At 44.4% G+C, this 18,750-nt stretch overlaps 1 protein-coding gene across 4 annotated transcripts in view; it reads left to right on the top strand.

Moving 5' to 3' along the window:
• JAK1 (Janus kinase 1) overlaps positions 1-18,750 on the top strand; it is a 138,569-nt gene that overhangs the window by 99,790 nt on the left and 20,029 nt on the right. For all 4 annotated transcript variants that reach the window (XM_060089909.1, XM_060089907.1, XM_060089908.1 and 1 more), the window contains 6 exons: positions 2,877-3,040; positions 4,727-5,069; positions 6,646-6,831; positions 10,957-11,114; positions 13,051-13,174; positions 15,677-15,863. In XM_060089909.1, coding sequence (XP_059945892.1) covers positions 2,877-3,040; positions 4,727-5,069; positions 6,646-6,831; positions 10,957-11,114; positions 13,051-13,174; positions 15,677-15,863 — 1,162 coding nt within the window. The remainder of the gene's footprint in view (positions 1-2,876; positions 3,041-4,726; positions 5,070-6,645; positions 6,832-10,956; positions 11,115-13,050; positions 13,175-15,676; positions 15,864-18,750) is intronic.

Below are 18,750 nucleotides of genomic sequence, written 5' to 3'. Positions count from 1 at the left end.
AGAGGAAGGAGGTGGCCACTCTGAGTCACAGTGGTGGCAGGGTAGAACAATAAGACACTAGAAGAAAGCCAGAAAGAGAAGTTAAGTCACCTAAATTACATTACCCTGAGATAACTAACATTTTTGTATATGTGCTTCCTGATCTTATCATGCACATATGTATTATGCACTATGTAGTTTTTGAAAATATCTTATTGTTCTGAGTGTCTGTGTACTTTTCGCTAAGGTGCTGCAGAAACTGTGGTGAGCAAGACAGACATGGTCTCTGCAAGCACCAGACATATAATCGATTGGACAAACAAAACAGATAAAATGATACATAGATAATACACAAGAAATTGTGAAAAGTGCTATGAAGAAAAAGGCCTTTGTCATAGAGAATATGGGGAGGGAGGTTTGAATGGGGAGACCTAATTTAAATAGTGTGATCAGAGAAGGTCCCTCTAAAGAGTGGCATTTATACTGAATTTTGAAGAATAAAAAAGTGTCTGCACTTCTGAGGGAGGAGTGGGGAAAGTATTTCTTCAGAGTAGAGTAAAGCTTTTCAAAAGCAGCACTACTGACATTTTGGACTGGTTAATTCTTTGTTGTAAGGGATTGTAGGATATTTATCCACACCCCTGGCCTCCTCTCCTTAGATGCCAGTAGCACCAGTGTAGTGGCAGTAGAGTTGGAGAAAAATGGGTGGATCTGAGATTAATTTTGGAGATGGACTTGATATGATTTGCTTATGAGTTGGATGTGGAAGGTGAGGATATTTGAAGAATCGAAGAGAATTTTGAGATTTATTTTAGGTGGTGTTTGGTAGATAACGGAGTGATTCCCTGCACAGGGAAGACTGGGAGCAGCAGGCTGGAGAAAGGGTGGGAGTTGGGGACTCTCTTTAGGAGATGCCTGTGAGATACACAAGTGGAGATTCAGTTAGAAAATCGAGTGTGAGACTGGAATCCAGAGGAGAAGTCAGCCTTTATTTAACTAATCCTTGTTTCTGAACATGTTTGGTTTTTTTCCTCCTGTTATGCTATCACTGTTACAGAACAGCCTCATACATACGTCTAAATATGTGTTCTGTTTATTATTTCCTTAGGATATACTTTTACACCTGTGGGTTATGTGTCACAGTTGTATTCTCTTGTACAGCTTTGGTTGTTGACGGCACACTATCCACGTTCCATAATATACCTGAGGACTGGCCTCAGAGACAGTAGAGGGACAGGGCACAGCCCTGGGCAGATACTGTGTGGAAAAAATAAGTGAACTGGCCATTTTCAGATTGGTCTTTTTGAATTCAGCCTCCCAGTTTTACATATATTCATTTCTGAGATTGATTCTTTTACTTTTTTGGGAGAGGAAGTGTAAAAAAAGAGTGCACCATACTTCAAGAGTAAGTATTACATTAGAACCTGACTTTTCAGAGCTTCAGGAATGAGTTACTTGAGGTAGTTGTACAGTGATATTGACAGAAAATCACAGCCAGACAAAATAGTTTCAGATTTTGTTCTCTTCACACATTGCTGGTGGAGACGATTGTTGTTGGTCCTTGGTAGTTTGTGGAAGTGGTCAGTGTCCTTTTCTTACTGAGAGAAACAAGAAGTCCTATCTTGGGGAAAAGGGGGAACTGCAACAGTGAGAACCCTCCATCCAAAACCCACTAAACTAAAGTTGCTTCAGGGAAAGTGAGTGTCTTCCTTATGTAGGAACACCACCCCCATACTTCATGTCTGCCTCTTTTCGAGCTGGAGAAAGGCTAACGAGGTCCCAATCCTAAGAGCTGTGTACACCTCCAGTCGGTGAGCTTTAAAGACTGAGTTTGACTGTAGCACAGTGTTGCAGAGCCGTAGCCCTGCAGTCACGTCTGGTCTGACCCTCTATCCCACCACTCACTAGGTCCCCAGTTCCCACAGCATTCTGTCTTTCTACTTGACTTTGGTTTTGGTAACTACTTGAGGTTATATATTTCTGTTTGTTTGTTCTTCTTTCTTTCCTGGAAATCTCCGTAAGGTCAGCGATGTGGTTTGGTTAACTGCTGTATCCCTAGCACCTAGAATAACATCTGGCCCGTAATTGGTTCTTGTTAATCAGTGATTACCAAGTGAGTGAATGAAGTTATTTAGCCTTTTGGTGCCTTAGATTTCTCAGCTGTTAGGCAGAGATGATGATGTCAGCCTCCCCCTCATAGGGCTGTTGTAAAGAATAAGTGAAATAGTAAATGAGAGGAACCTCGCACAGCGCCTAGCACTCAGGTTAGGGCTTAATAAAGGGGACCTAGCAGCCCTCATTGGCTCGTAGAATGTGGCGTGCCTCAATGAGTGAGGGGGTGTATTTTGGTGATACATTTCACTACCGGAAACTTGAACAGCAGATGTTGAAAAAACTTACGTGTGGTAATGATGCAGTATAGAACCTGGATTCCTTCTCCTTTCTGTAAATCTACATCAGAAGGGTGTGTGGTGCTCTGTCATTTATACACCGGTTCGTTGTGGAGTTAACAAGTAATCAAACCCCAGACAGCTGTCACGTCCCATGCCCTGGTGCAGCCCAAGCCTAGTACATGTTGCTTTTCATCATCACTTACATGGGAAGCCCCACAGAGGGGCTTCATGTGTTCATACTGTTCACCAGCACCTAGCATAGTGCGCAGTGAGTATTTATTAAACAAATGAATTAACCTGGGGAGACCTTTCCCAAGCCCCTTCATGCCCAGGTGTTGAGAAAGAGCTTTGGTGCCAGAGAAACTAAATCTCGTTAGTCTCATTGCTGTACTGCTTATTGGGTAGCACCTCCCTGTGTGGGGAACCTTCCTCTCAAGATCAGAAACATGGGTGGACTCTTGAAACTTAAGTGGTAGTTCATTTCTTCTCACCTCTGCTCCAAAGGGACAGTATGATTTGGTCAAATGCCTGGCTCCCATTCGAGACCCCAAGACAGAGCAGGATGGGCATGATATTGAGAACGAGTGTCTGGGAATGGCCGTCCTGGCCATCTCCCACTATGCCATGATGAAGAAGATGCAGTTGCCAGAACTTCCCAAGGACATCAGGTAAACCTTCCTGCTGGCTAAAGAATTGATTGTGGGGATGGTGTTATTTTTGTACGTTTTCATACATCTCAGTTTAACTACTGCCAGCTTTTGGCTGACTACTGCTCTCTGCAGAGCGCAACTCATTTTTAGAATATTTATGAAAGGTAGCACAATTATAACTGTGTCCTGATTTTGAATGTTGGCTGATGACCTCAGAAATTTGTACTAGGGTGACAGTTCTGAGCTGGGGTGCTAGTCAAATTAGTGGCCTGCATGCCCTCCCCCTTCCTCTCTGCCCGTGCTGGGCATTGCCATCTATCACTGAACTTTTTCCTTTTGTGCTGGATCTGTCCTAAAATCCTTCTCAGTGTAGCTCTACAGGCAGCTGCTATCGTTCCCAGCCAGAACTAGTTCACTAGAGAGCTGTTAATTCTGATGTGAAGCACGATCAGCTGTTACCTTAAGAAAACTGTATTTACTTAAAGTTATCATTTGTAATCAAGTCTTTGTGAGAATATTCAATCTGTGTAACTCCCACCCATCTATGAAATATAATTTTTTTTTTCTCACTGCTGTGGCCTCTCCCGTGGCGGAGCACAGGCCCCAGACGCGCAGGCCCAGTGGCCACGGCTCATGGGCCCAGCCGCTGCGCGGCATGTGGGATCCTCCCGGACCGGGGGCACAAACCCGCGTCCCCTGCATCGGCAGGCAGACTCTTCAACCACTGCGCCACCAAGGGAAGCCCCTGGGCACCTCCTCTTTATTTTTTCATGAGGCTAAAGTAAAAAGTGATAACTCTGCTCTGATTTTCCTCTCTATTAATCTAAAAAATTACAATATTTGGGGGGGATAAACTTCAAACTCCACAGTTTTCCACGGTTGTGAAACCGTCTGTGCAGCAGGGATTTCCCTGTGCCAGGTGCTTTTTCAGACCTGGGAGTAACTGGCCGACGGGTCTCCCCACTTTGACCCCCAGTGGACTTGTTCTCTTTTTCTTTGGTGTGCATACTCTTCTTAAAGCTGGCTCCTGTTCTAGCAGTATATCCATTCGCTGAGATTCTGTTAGTCATAGATACTCTCTCATTAGCACCTGGATGGGTAACTAATTTTTCAGTTTACTTGTTGATCCGTTTAATATATCTGAGACATTTGCACATGGCAAACACTAAGTCTTTTGTATTTAATTAGCTTTTATGGGTTTTTTCCCATTTCTTATAAAAACAGTTTTTGATCTTTATAGAAAAACTGTAAAATAGAGAGGCAAGTAGAACATACAGAACATCTTCCGTCACTCCTGACACCTTCCAGACGGCTTTCTAACTGATGCTGAATCTTAGTAACAGTGTTTATGTGAGCACCAGTGTGCACAGGAACAGTGACACTAGCAAACAAAAACACAGATAAGTGCATTTTGCCGCCTGCCTTTGTGACCCAGAAAATCTGATGATTCCTGTAGGAATTTGCATTTCAGTAAAATCTGTGGAACATGTACTTGTCTCTTTTCTTTCAGTCCCTGTTCACCTCGGTCTCCTTATGATTATCATCCTCAGAGTTTTACTCCATGTAAGACCCCCCGGGAGTAGACCCTTCTTTCTCATTTGGCAACACAGGGAAGGAAGATTTATAGACCTAGGTTTGTTTCTGCACTATTCTGCTAACCTATACATGAAAAAGAGACAATTTTTTTTTTTTACTTTCTTTCAGCTACAAGCGATATATTCCAGAAACATTGAATAAGTCCATCAGACAGAGGAACCTTCTCACCAGGATGCGGATAAATAATGTTTTCAAGGATTTCCTAAAGGAGTTTAACAACAAGACCATTTGTGACAGCAGTGTGTCCACACACGACCTGAAGGTGAAATACCTGGCTACCTTGGAAACTTTGACAAAACATTATGGTGCTGAAATATTTGAGACTTCCATGCTACTGATTTCATCAGAAAATGAGATGAATCGTTTCCATCCGAATGATAATGGAAACATTCTCTGCTATGAAGTGATGGTGACTGGAAATCTTGGAATCCAGTGGAGGCAGAAACCAAATGTAAGTGCTGATAGGTGGCTGATCAGAACAGAACATCCTGTCACATGGTGTGTTCCGTGTATTCTGTTGTGATTATCTCTTTGCATGTTCATCACCCCTGTCAGCCGAGTTTATTTCATGGGCTAGAGACCATGTATCATTCATCTTTTATTGTGTCCATGTAACAGTAGATCTAAAATAAATATTTATTGAGTTCTGTAGGGAAACAGAAATATAATAACAACATATACAATATGTAATAATATAGTAATAACAGTAGACATGTACCAAGTGCTCACCATGTACCAAGTACTTTTCTAAGCATTTTACATGTATTAACTCATTTATTCCTTAAAACAAATTTATGAGAGATACTACCATTTTCCCTATTTTATAGATGAACACAGAGGCACAGACAAGTTAAGAAGCTTGCCCAAGGTCATAACTAACTAATAGTGATTATGCCAAGAATTGAATTTAGCCCTCTGGTTCTGTGAAATAGAGTAATTTTTCTTGCAGTTTGGAGCTTCTTTTTGAAGTGTTTGTTGGATGAGGCAATAGAGCAGAGTGGTTTAAAAGCATGGGTTTTAAATCTAAATAGATGTGATTCAAATCCTAGCTCCACTGTTTATACTCACGTGGCCCTGGGAGGTTTACTTCACATATATCAGCCACATACTATTCATCTATAAAATGGCAATACTTAGTGTATTACCTCATAGTGTTGAGAGAACTGAATGTCGTTTAGCACAGAGCTTGGCATATGATAAATGTTCAATAAATTATTATAGCTGCTATTGTCATCATCATTATTATTGTAAATAATAATAATATTGAAGTAAAGGTGAGATTTACTTTCTACTCCTATTGTATTCTCATGCTAAAATAACAGTGCCAAACACTCATCAAGTGTTTTCTGTGTAGTGTGGGTACTGTGTTAATAAGAACTTACCTACTGCTCAAGGAACCTTGTGAAGATGTAAGATCTCTGATTATGGATGAGGAAATGGAGGCGCAAAGAGATGACCTAAGTAACTGGCAGAGGCACGATCTTATCCCAGATCTCTGGTCTCCAAGACTTCTGCTACACAAAATACATAAGCTTGTGCAGACATGTATGACTCCCTGGGTTATCCAAGCATGAGATTCATACCTTCTCTTGAAAATTCCAACTTGAATATGGCTATAAAGTCAAGACAATCAGTGATAGATTCTAAAAGGAGAAAGCCTGTGTTCAAATGGGGGGACCTGATTGTAGATGCGTGTCTAGTGAGCAGTTATTTCCATTCATGAGTTTGCTTGCACATTATAGATTATGTAAAGAGTTTAGTCAGTGTGTTCATTAAGATCTCTTCCAGGTGTAGGATCCCAGGCATCCCTGATGGGACCAAATAGGCCCATGGGGACCCAAATAGGCTCATGGGTGCTAACTCTCCCAGTTCCTCTGTCAATCCAGGCACGCTGGCTTTCTCCTCCTCGGCTGCAGGCCTTCTGTTGGTTTGCCAGGAGAAAATGAGAAATACCAATAGAAAATGAGAAATACCAATAGAAAATGAGAAAGCTGACTTCACCCTGTCACTTTTATGTATCTTATCAGGTTCTTCCTGTTGAAAAGGAAAAAAATAAACTGAAACGGAAAAAACTGGAAAATAAACACAAGAAGGATGAGGAGAAAAACAAAATCCGGGAAGAGTGGAACAATTTTTCTTACTTCCCTGAGATCACTCACATTGTAATCAAGGAGTCTGTGGTCAGCATTAATAAGCAGGACAACAAAAAAATGGTAAGTTTGCTTCAGAAGTGATTCGGCCTGGGTCTGGTGTTGGGAGGGAGACTTTGCTGAGGACAGTTATGCAGCGTGTGCTCTTCAGGGTTCCTGTCCCAAAGAGAAAGTCTTATGATCGTCTTATTTAAGCCAAAAAGTCCCTATTGCTGACATTGACATTATCAGTGTCTGTTTTTAAGTTACACGGGTACATTCTAGTGCCTTTCTTTGGTCTTCAAATGTGTATCTGCTTCAGGATTTGCCGTCTTCCCAAAGATATTTCAGCATCAATATTTAGTTCACAAAAGTTAGTGGATTTGAAGATCCACATCACTGAGTGAGTGTCAGCATTTTCTCCCAAGGGCTCCTGCACAGCCTTTTCTGCCGAGTTGGGTGGGTCATCTGGAATGAGGTCGGTGGGAAGCCCCATTTTGCACTTGAGCAGACTGTCCAGCCGGTGGCTCTGGCCACAGTGACGGTCCTCATCGTGGTGTCAAGCACACCCAAGTGACTCTCGGACAGAGGAAGGGGTGTTCAACCTCTCTTCCTCTTTTTTTGGTATCACTTGAGGACGTGATCTAGACAGGCAGGCCAGTTTGGCAGGGGAAGTGGGAGTCCTGCCAGAATAAACATGTTTATGTTGGGGAAGTCACGGCTGACGGCACATAGGGAGGACAGGTGGGTGAGATACGGTGCTCCATGCAATGAAGGTAGTCATCTAGGGAAATACCATGTTTTCCCTAAAAATTGGCAAATACTTTGTCAGAATCATAACACTCAGTACTACTGGGAAAGAATCTGGTGATATGGTTTAGGACAGATGGTCATTCTTTTACATCTAGAGTAAGTAGTCTTTTTGATATACCGTTTGGGAAAGCAATTTGGTAAACGTGTTAAAAGCCTTGAAAGTATCTATATATCCCTCCATACAGGAAATGAGGACCTGTCTTCCAGGAACAATGAGAGATGCAGGCAGTGGTCTATGAATGAGAATGTTTATCCCAGCAGTAGTTACAGTGTCAAAATACTGAAACTAACCTGCATATATGATAATAGGAAAATGAGAGAATAAAACACAACTCATCTGAGTAGCAGAATATTATGTAAACAAATTGCTGAACTAAAAAAACTCTGGAAAAATGCTTCGTAAATAGAAGAAAGCAGAATATAAAACTGTTGGTAGAATGGAACCAATTTTGTTAAAAAAGTTTATGCATATACATACACATGCTCTTAGAAAAATAATCATATATTAACAACTATTTGTTTATGATGGGATTATGAGTGATTTTAATTTTTAATTCTCCCCATCCTCCCCATTTTTTTAAACAATAAAGACACATTGATTTCATTAGAAAACTGTAGTAAAAACGTGAAGGAAGTAGAAGAAGAGCCCAGATAGATGTTAGTGGAGAGATGGAAAATGGTGGGAGGGAGAAAATAATAATAAATGCTATGTATTCAGTATATTATAGATCTTAAGTCATGTTATATGATGTGTCTGCTGTATCTTATTTAGTCCTTACAAAGACCTTAAGATATCAGGATTTTGGCTCCACTTCCAGGGGGGAATCTGAGACTTAGGGAGAGGTGTAGGAGCTTGCACAGGGGCATTTCCAGCCTGCACTGCTTTGGTTTCCACAGTGTTCTCTTCCCCAGGGACTCTGTAGTGAGGGAGAGGTTGGCCCATTTGTGGTCTGGCTGTCCAACATGGCCAAACCCTGGAGATGCGTGGCAGAGGAGGAGGAACTGCAGCCAGCTGATGCAAGCTTTGTGAACCTGCCCCATCTGTCCTGGCTGACAGAGTCAAGTCTGGCACCCAGATGGTGCACCTGTCATCTAAGTCAGTGCTCACCCTGGCCACAGGGGCTGGCAGCTCTGTGCCCAACTACAGTGCTGTGCAGAGAGCAGGGGGAAGGCAAGAAGAAATCGATACCTGATCTCCTTGTTACCTTGTTTTCCTTTACAAATACTAGCCCTGCTGTGTGCCAGGTATTTCCTATCTTAAAGGCTTTATGAATACCAACTCTTTTCATTTTTCATATCGACCCTATGAGGTGGGTATATTGTTATCCCCATTTTACAAAGGAGGAAGCTGAGGCACAAAGAAGTTAAATAACTTGTCCAAGGTCATACAGCTATTACATTAAATTATTTGAAATTACCAATATTTGACAATTTTTTTTTTTCTTTTTGCGGTACGTGGGCCTCTCACTGTTGTGGCCTCTCCCATTGTGGAGCACAGGCTCCGGACGTGCAGGCTCAGCGGCCATGGTTCACAGGCCCAGCCGCCCGCGGCATGTGGGATCCTCCTGGACCAGGGCACGAACCCGTGTCCCCTGCATCGGCAGGTGGACTCTCAACCGCTGCGCCACCAGTGAAGCTGTATTTGACAATTTTTTTATTTTTTTTTAATTTTTTTTTATTTTTTGTGGTACGCGGGCCTCTCACTGTTGTGGCCTCTCCCGTTGTGGAGCACAGGCTCCGGATGCGCAGGCTCAGCAGCCATGGCTCATGGGCCCAGCCGCTCTGCGGCATGTGGGGTCTTCCCGGACCGGGGCACGAACCCGCGTCCCCTGCACCGGCAGGCGGACTCTCAACCACTGCGCCACCAGGGAAGCCCCTGTATTTGACAATTTTTGACGAATAAAAATGATGATTATATATGCTTAAATGTAATAGCAAGTAGAGATACGGAGATTTGAACCCAGATAAGCTGGCTTGTGAACCTGTGGGTTAACACTATGCGATGCTTTTTCTTACTTATCTCACTCCTCCATCCCTTCCCAGCCATTTCATTTCCAAGCAGTACTTTGGTTGCTGGTCTTTCAGGAGAGCATGGTGCTGCCATGTTATCAGATCATATTTTGATTTATCTCTTCTCTCTGCATCTTCTTGACATCTCCCCTTTCTATTCAGACTTCCGCTTTCAGAGAACTTAAGTGCTTACGTACTTTCGTTTGTATGTGACTGGGTGAAGGGTTGCCCAAGACATACTGTCTTGAATTTGCTCTTTGGGGCTCTGCAGGGAGATGGCAGGTCACACCCGAAAGGAAGCACACTTAGCAATGAGCCTCCTTCCTGAATTGCCATCCCTATGGTAGCCCTCCCTGCCCTCTCTTGGCCTCCTTGGCTCACAACCCCAAAGCACCCTTTGGCATCATAGCTAACTCTCATTATAAGCCCCTTACCTCCATTCTGTCTGGTTGTGTATATCCACCCCTCCCTCCTTCACTGGTCTTCTTGTCTCTGTCTGCTTTTCTCTGCCACCAGCCTCTTCTTTCTCCAGTGCTAAGGAAAGAGTCGTATACTCAAGTGTCATTTTACCCTTCTCTGAAGGCTCAGGTGTTTGTTAATATTCTTGTGAAACAAAGCTCTAACTCATGGCTTTACAAATCTTCCTTCATCAGATGTTCCTGGTTGACCCCGCAGCTCCTCTCACATGGTCATCTCTGCTCAGGGTTGTAAGATCAAGACAAAACCCCACCTGTCTTCACCTCCAGGCGTTTTTCTTCCTTCCATGGAAACTCCCTCCCTCCTCCTCTTTTGCCTTTGCCTCTGCCACTTTGAGTAAGACTCTCTGCCTCCTCCAGACCCTCAGAGGTTCCTGGATTTAATCTAGGAACCGTATCATTGTGTCTGGGACCATTCGTGGACTAAAATCCAGGAGTTTCACCTTCTAGACCAACTCTGGATGAGATGAAACACCTGTGCCTCTGTTTCTTTTTCTGTAACTAGGAATAATGTGTAGTGCCAGGACAAGGGTGCCATCTGCACACTATGTTCCCCCCACCTCTACTTTTATACCCCTGCCACCTTGATCCAGGCTTCCTCTTCCATCTGGACTGGGTGGCAGCTTCTCCACAGTCTCCTGCCTGCCACAGCTGCCTGTGTGCCCCTTCCCGCCCCCCACTGTTCCTCAGTCTGATAAAGTTTTGAGGTAAGAGATGAAAGAGTGTGGTGAACAGAGTTATATATGTAACTGCAAGGGGTACAGTTACTATCGACAAAAAGAGCTTCCCTTTGGGGTCATGCATTCTTCATTGTGTGAAATATCTTCTCACTGTGTACCTCCCCAGAGAGTCAGCTGCTTAAGATGGCAGGCAAGTGATGTAACCACGGGCATTTCTCCTCTCTCGCCAGGAACTGAAGCTCTCTTCCCACGAGGAGGCCTTGTCCTTTGTGTCCCTCGTGGACGGCTACTTCCGGCTCACAGCAGACGCCCATCATTACCTCTGCACCGATGTGGCTCCCCCGTTGATCGTCCACAACATACAGAATGGCTGTCACGGTCCAATCTGGTTGGTTCAAAAACATTTTCAGTTGCCTTTGGTGTGAAAAGAACCCACGTGTTAGTGATGGGGAGCGTGTCCTTCTCAGGCTTGGGCATCATCAGGCGTTTATGCTTAATACCTACTTGGTTCCCTTTTCCATCCCTGCTGTCCTGGTCAGGCCTTCCTGTCATTTCTAACCTTGGTCCCTGCAGCAGGCCCTCACCTCTCCTCCCTTCCTTGGGTGTCCTCATAGTTGAACCCCTCACCTCTCCACAGCTGACCAAGAAGTGCTGCACTTCCTAGCCCCTTACTGTGCCAGACGCTCTGGGTGATTCAAGAAAGACAGGGCACGGGTCTCTACAGCAGACGGTGTAGTAACAGAATCCCGAGTCAGCGTGTCCTCCAGTGCCAGAAGGCCCAGTGAAGGTGACCAAGCCTTAGAGCTGGGAGGGGCTTTGCTGGGTATCTCGTCCCACCTGCATCTCAAACACCTCCAGTGATGGGGTACTTAGTGCTTCACTTGGCAGCGAGTAGCTTATAGCTCTGACAGTTACAGACATGCGTACCTTCCTCATAGGGAGTTGAAGTCTGCCTCCCTGTAACTCTGTCTACTCATCTGAGTTCCTCCTTTTGAAGCAACAAGGATTCAGTTTGCTTCCTCTTGCATGCGACCATCCTTCAGGCAAAGGAAAACAGCTGCTGTGTCTCTTCTGAGTCTCTCTTCCAGACCGAAATATATCTGTGGAAGCATCTCATCAGCCACCTTTCACATGAAGCAGTTCCCACCTTCTTCCCGATCCCAGTTGCCTTGTGGACAGGCAGTTTGTCAGTGGTGTGGTCCCTGGCCTGAAGAGGCTCACAGACTCACAGGGAGACAGACACACCAAGAATTGCAGAGCAAGGGTTGAGCTTTATAATAAAGCATGTCCCTCAGATATGCCAACTGTAGTTAGGCTTCAGGGCCTTGTCACTTGCTTTTCCCCTTGGTCTGGAAAACCCTCCCTCCAGAATCTCAGCATTCACCACTTCCTTCAGGTGTCACTCAGATACCACCTAACTGGTGAAGTCTTCCCTGAGCACCTTATGTAAAACGACACCTCTTCCCCCTCTGCTCCCCACACTCCCTGACTCCTTCACTCTGCTCTATTTGTCTTCAGTGGCGTTTATTACCTCCTGACATATTAAGTTTATGTACATGTCCGTTTGTTTCTTGTCTGCCTACCCTCACCGCCCAACCCCCAGGGAGCCATTGGTCTCCGCCATTCTCTTAACACGTGCTGACCACACAGCCCTCTTTTACCAACACTCAGTGAGCAGAACTCACTGGGTGTAGTAACCTCATATGTGGGTTTATTTAGCAGCTGTTAGCTCATTGCCCTCTGTGTGCCGGACTTGTTAGTCCTGGGGACATGGGAGTGTAGGATAGGCAGGCTCTCTACTCACAGCTTTCTAATCCTTGATTTCTTTATTCAGTGTTTATTATTCAATTGTTCACTTATTTATTGAGAACTGTGAGCCAGACATGCTCTGGTTATTGGGGATGCAGCAATAAACAGAACAACTCCAGGTCCATGCTGTCCTGAGGCTTCTGTTCTAGTTGTGCTGCCTGGGATTGGGGGAGAGACCCCTACCACTGCATCACGGGCAGCTCTGCATCCTTAGCCTTGGGGGAGCTCTTCTGGCTAGAGTGGAAGCGGTGTGTGTGGGGAAGTCAGGGACAAGTGGGCTTAGTGCCTGGGATAGCAGGCTGAGCCCCCTTCTCGACTTTGGAGACCTGATCTGTTTTGAGGCTCCTCAGCATCTCTGCCTGCCTCATGTCTCATATCAGAGAGGACGGTAGGACCCAGGATAGGTATTGTGAGTGGCCGTCAGACTTGAGGCAGCTCAAGGAAGTGGACATCCCATGGGGTTTAGAGTGCTTCTGTTTGGGGTGAGCTTTCTCTTTTTGTCTCTCTCCCTGTAGCACAGAATATGCCATCAATAAGTTGCGGCAAGAAGGAAGCGAGGAGGGAATGTACGTGCTGCGGTGGAGCTGCACCGACTTCGACAACATCCTCATGACCGTCACTTGCTTTGAAAGGTCTGAGGTCAGTCAAGACAGTGGCTGGGGCCAACCCGTGTGGCCCCAGGGTGTCAGTGCAACCTCTCATCCAGGAGGACCACCCTTGGGGGATGGGGGTAGAAAAGCCTGGGGCTCTGAGAAAATCCCCGGCAGTTCTGACAGGGACAGCCTGTGCCTCAAAAGGAGCCCCTTCCCAGGCAGCCAGACCCCATACCCTTTCATCCTTATGGCCCTTTCTTTCTTCCTGCAAGGGACCCATGACAGGGGTCCCTGTGCTCTGGAAGGTGGAACACGACCAGAAAACCAGCTCACACAAAACACTCAGTGCCAGGACCATCACAGACCCAGAGCTGTGTCTGGGCCTTCACTGGTACAGACTAGCACCAATGAGGCCTGTTGGCAACCTGGCCTAACACAGTTGTCCCCAGATGGTAGCTGCAGACATTTTAACAGACAAATTACTGACATGTGTTTTGACAAGATGTCTGTTAGTGACTCAGGTGTGGTTGGAAGCTGGGAATGATGTGAGAAATCCTGAAGCCAAATTGCAAACTTGACCTCACTAGACCACAGTGCTTTGTTATTCATGTAACTTTTTAAAACACAAGAAATGGACTATTTTTTTAAATTAATCAATCAATCTATTTATTTATTTATTTATTTTGGCTGCATTGGGTCTTCGCTGCTGTGTGCGGACCCTCTCCAGTTGTGGTGAGCGGGGGCTGTTCTTCGCTGCGGTGCGCGGGCTTCTCATTGCGGTGGCTTCTCTTGTTGTGGAGCACAGGCTCTAGGCGTGCGGGCTTCAGTAGTTGTGGCACGTGGGATCAGTAGTTGTGGCTCGCGGGCTCTAGAGCACAGGCTCAGTAGTTGTGGCACACGGGCCTAGTTGCTCTGCAGCATGTGGGATCTTCCCAGACCAGGGATCGAACCTGTGTCACCTGCATTGGCAGGTGGGTTCCTAACCACTGCACCACCAGGGAAGTCCTGGACTATTTTAAAAGACAGGAGTTTTACAGAATTAGTCCAAATAAATATAGTAGTGTTGCGTGGGTTCACCATGAACTGGGAGAATTGGGGCAGGGGAGGGGCTGCAAGATGAGAGTCAGCACGTTAGCATATTGCAGACCTCAGATACCGGAAGGAAAAGTAGTAGAGAATCCCTGGGGCTGGACTCAGTCAAGAGTGGAAGAGGAAATGACAGAAGGAACCCAGTGCTGCCAAGAGTCATGGGTGAAGTCTCTAGGGGCCACTGCTCGCCTGGGGTGCTCCTGTACAGCTCAGTCTCGTGGCTGATAACGGGTACAGTGGCTCAGTACATGGCAGGCCTGTTGCCTTGGCAGGATCCCTTTCTTCTGCGTTCTGCCAGTCTTTGGAGGAAATTTAATATTTTTATCACAGATGTGAGACGGCCCAGCCACCTTTTGAGGTGGAATTGACCTGTGCTGTACTGAGAATGTCAGTGATTCAGTAACATAGTCTACCTGGTGTCAGATTACCTGGGGAAAACAGGAACCATAGATAGGATTACTCCTACTATTTATTTTAGCTCACCAGACACTGTGCTAAGCTCTTTTCCTGTATATTCTCATTTAAGCCTTACACCAGCCCCATGAGATAAGGTTGTATTATCCCCATTGAACAGATGAAGAAACTGAGGCATTAAGATTTTAAATATCTTGTCCTAGTTTACAGTGTGAGTAGATCTTTCTGGCCCTCTTTCTTTCTTTTTTTTTTTTTTTTTTTTTTTTGTTGCAGAGCACAGGCTCCAGACGCGCAGGCTCAGCGGCCATGGCTCACGGGCCCAGCTGCTCCGTGGCATGTGGGATCTTCCCGGACAGGGGCACGAACCTGTGTCCCCTGCATCGGCAGGCGGACTCTCAACCACTGCGCCACCAGGGAAGCCCCTGGCCCTCATTCTTAACCACTAAAATAGTTCCCTTTGTACAGAAGTTGTCATGAAGGAAAACTTCTGCTTATACTTCCTCTATGGGGCACCATACAACTTGGAAACCAGACCAGACAGCTGTTTGCCACCTCCCAGGAGGTTCTTGGAAGAGCTCAGTTTGAGGGAGTTCCTGGATAAATTTTTCTGTAATACTTATTATTTCATGCATAATATGTGCTAACCTTTATAACAGTGCTTACTAACTTTTTTTACACGGGCCCTGCCATATAATCTTAGCAACAGTCCTGTGAGGTTGGTGTTTTCATGAAGTTCATCTTAAGTGCCAAAATGAAGAGATTCTCTTGTAGAAATCACTGCTGTTAGGTTGTCTCCTTGGTGTTAACTCCCTTTTATCAGTGCCTTCTCCTGGATCTCCTTTATTAGTTATTATTTCTTTTACTTATAATAAGCTGTTTTATTAGTGAATAATTTTAGTTTTACAGAAACATTACAGAGATAATACAGAGTTTCTGTATGCCCTTTACCCAGCTTCTCCTGTTGTTGACATCATACATACCCATGAGAGATTTGCTTGAGCCCTTTTTAAAACAAATCCTTTCTGATTATTTTCTTGAATGGCAGTTGCTGGGTGTCCAGAAGCAGTTCAAGAACTTTCAGATTGAGGTACAGAAGGGCCGCTACAGCCTGCATGGCTCGGACCGAAGCTTCCCCAGCCTTGGAGACCTCATGAGCCACCTGAAGAAGCAGATACTGCGCACGGACAACATCAGCTTTGTGCTGAAGCGCTGCTGCCAGCCCAAGCCCCGAGGTCAGTCTCTTCAAGCCAGAGCCAGGCTGCATCCCCTCGTGATGCTCTGAGACCCAGATCAAACAAAATATTTTCTCCCAGTCTGTAGGTTGTCTTTTCATCTTGTTTATGGTTTCATTTGCTGTACAAAAGCTTATAGGTTTGATTAGGTCCTATTTGTTTATTTTAATTTTTATTTCTATTGCCTTGGTTGACTGACCTAAGAAAACATTGGTATGATTTATGTCAGAGAATGTTTTGCCTATGTTCTCTTGTAGGAGTTTTATGGTGTCATGTCTTACATTTAAGTCTTTAAGCCATTTTGAGTTTATTTTTATGTATGGTGTGAGGGAGTGTTTTAACTTCATTGATTTATATGTGGCTGTCCAGCTTTCCCAACACCACTTTGCTAAAGAGACTGTCTTTTCCCCATTGTATATTCTTGCCTCCTTTGTCAGAGATTAATTGTCCTTAGGTGTCTGGGTTTACATCTGGGTTGTTTATTCTGTTCCATTGATCCATATGTCTGTTTTTGTGCCAGTACTGTGCTGTTTTGATTACTGTAGCTTTGTAGTATTGTCTGAAGTATGAGAGGGTTATGCCTCCACCTTCTTTTTCCTCAGGATTGCTTTGGCAATTCTCGGTCTTTTGTGGTTCCATATAAATTTTAGGATTATTTGTTCTAGTTCTGTGAAAAATGTCATGGGTAATTTGATAGGGATTGCATTAAATCTGTAGATTGTTTTGGGTAGTATGGCCATTTTAACAATATTAATTCTTCCAATCCAAGAGCGTGGGATATCTTTCCGTTTTTTTGAATCATCTTCAGTTTCCTTTATCAATGTTTTATAGTTCTCAGTGTGTAAGTCTTTCACCTCCTTGTTCAGGTTTATTCCTAAGTATTATTTTAATGTGATTTTTTTTAATTATACATTTTATCATTGCACTCTTTTTATTTTATTTTATTTTTTTTATTTTTTTAATTAATTAATTAATTTTTCCTGTGTTGGGTCTTCGTTTCTGTGCGAGGGCTTTCTCTAACTGTGGCAAGCGGGGGCCACTCTTCATCGCGATGCGCAGGCCTCTCACTATCACGGCCTCTCTTGTTGTGGAGCACAGGCTCCAGACGCGCAGGCTCAGTAGTTGTGGCTCACGGGCCCAGTTGCTTTCAGCATGTGGGATCTTCCCAGACCAGGGCTCGAACCCGTGTCCCCTGCATTAGCAGGCAGATTCTCAACCACTGCGCCACCAGGGAAGCCCTTTAATGTGATTTTAAAAGGGATTGTTTTTTAACTTTCCCTTTCTGATATTTCATTGTTAGTGTAAAGAAGTGCAACCAATTTCTGTATGTTTATCTTGTATACTGCTACCTTGCTGAATTTGTTTATCAGTTCTAGTAGTTTTTGTGTGGAGTCTTTCAGGTTTTCTGCATTTAATGACAGTTTTACCTCTTACCTTCCAAGTTGGATACCTTTTATTTCTTTTTCTTGTCTGATTGCTGTGGTTAGGACTTCCAACACTATGCTGAATAGAAGTGGTGAGAGTGGGCATCCTTGTCTTGTTCCAGATTTTAGCAAAGGCTTTCAGCTTTTCACCATTGAGTATTATATTGGCTGTGGGTCTGTCATAAGTAGCTTTTATTATGCTGAGATATGTTCCCTCTCTACCCATTTTGGTAAGAGTTTTTATCATGAATGGAGATTGAATTTTATTAAATGCTTTTTCTGTGTCTATTGAGATGATCATGTGGTTTTTGTCTTCTTTTGTTGATGTGGTGTATCACATAGATTGATTTGTGTTTGTTGAACCATTCTTGTCACCCTAGGATGAGTCCAACTTGATCATAGGGTATGATCCTTTTTATGTGTTGCTGGATTACATTTGCTAATATTTTGTTGAGGATTTTTGCATCTTTATTCATCAAAGATAATGGCCTGTAATTTCTTTTTTGGTGGTGTCTTTGTCTGGTTTTGGTATCAGGGTGATGGTGGCTTCATAGAATGACTTTGGGAGTGTTCCCTCCTCTTCAGTCTTTCAGAAGAGTTTGAGAAGGACCGGTGTAAATTCTTCTTTGTATGTTTTGTAGAATTCCCAGTGATTGGCTGCTCTTTTTTAAGCCCCATCAACAGTGTTATTGATGTCCTACAGGTGGATTCATCACCTCTTAGAATGTGAGAACTGGAAGGACATGTAGGGGTCACCTGATCAAGAGTCCCATCTTATAGAAGAGAAAACTGAGGCCTGGAGAAGTGAAGTGGGCCTCACTGAAGGCCAAGGTCAAAGGGGTTTGAGTGCCAGGTCTTCGCCCTGTGTCAGATCCCTTGAATACTGGCTTTTTTTTTTTTTTTTTTTGATGTTTCTCTGCCACAAGGTACTGCCCTCCATATGTCAGATCCTTCCCTTAGAAGGAGTCAGGCCTCAAGGAAAGGGCAGCACAGTTGTTCCTGAGGCCCTAGCAAGTGTGGTCGAAGATACTCTGAGGAGTCTGTCTTATAACAGAATGCATCTGTGAGTCTTTATGACAGGGGTGGGCAGAAGAAGCAACACCAGCACAAAAAGGGGCCTGGGTTCTTGATGTTTGAATCACTTTTTGGTCTCCCAGTAAGACACTGTCACTGAGCCTGGTGAAAGAGGAAAGACTCTGTGTTCTTGTTGCTCAGATAGGGTTTCCTGCCAGCCTTGGGGAGTAACTGCAGCCTTTGTTTTTGTGCTTGAAGATATTCTGCAAAGGTAAAAACACATCTGCCACTTGGCTGTGAGACCTCGGAGTGCACTATAACCTTAGAGCCCAACAGCCCCATTTACTCACATAATCTCTCCTTCCAGATATTAGAGGCGGTTTTCACTTTCCTAGGGATTAGTGGGCTCTGGGTGAGGCTTAGGAAATGGAGAACAGCAGCCACAGGAA

Source organism: Mesoplodon densirostris, chromosome 2, assembly GCF_025265405.1.
Source record: "Mesoplodon densirostris isolate mMesDen1 chromosome 2, mMesDen1 primary haplotype, whole genome shotgun sequence".
Taxonomy (NCBI): Eukaryota; Metazoa; Chordata; class Mammalia; order Artiodactyla; family Ziphiidae; genus Mesoplodon; species Mesoplodon densirostris.
The sequence above is the reverse complement of the archived record's forward strand: the minus strand, read 5'-3'. Positions and strand labels throughout refer to the sequence as shown.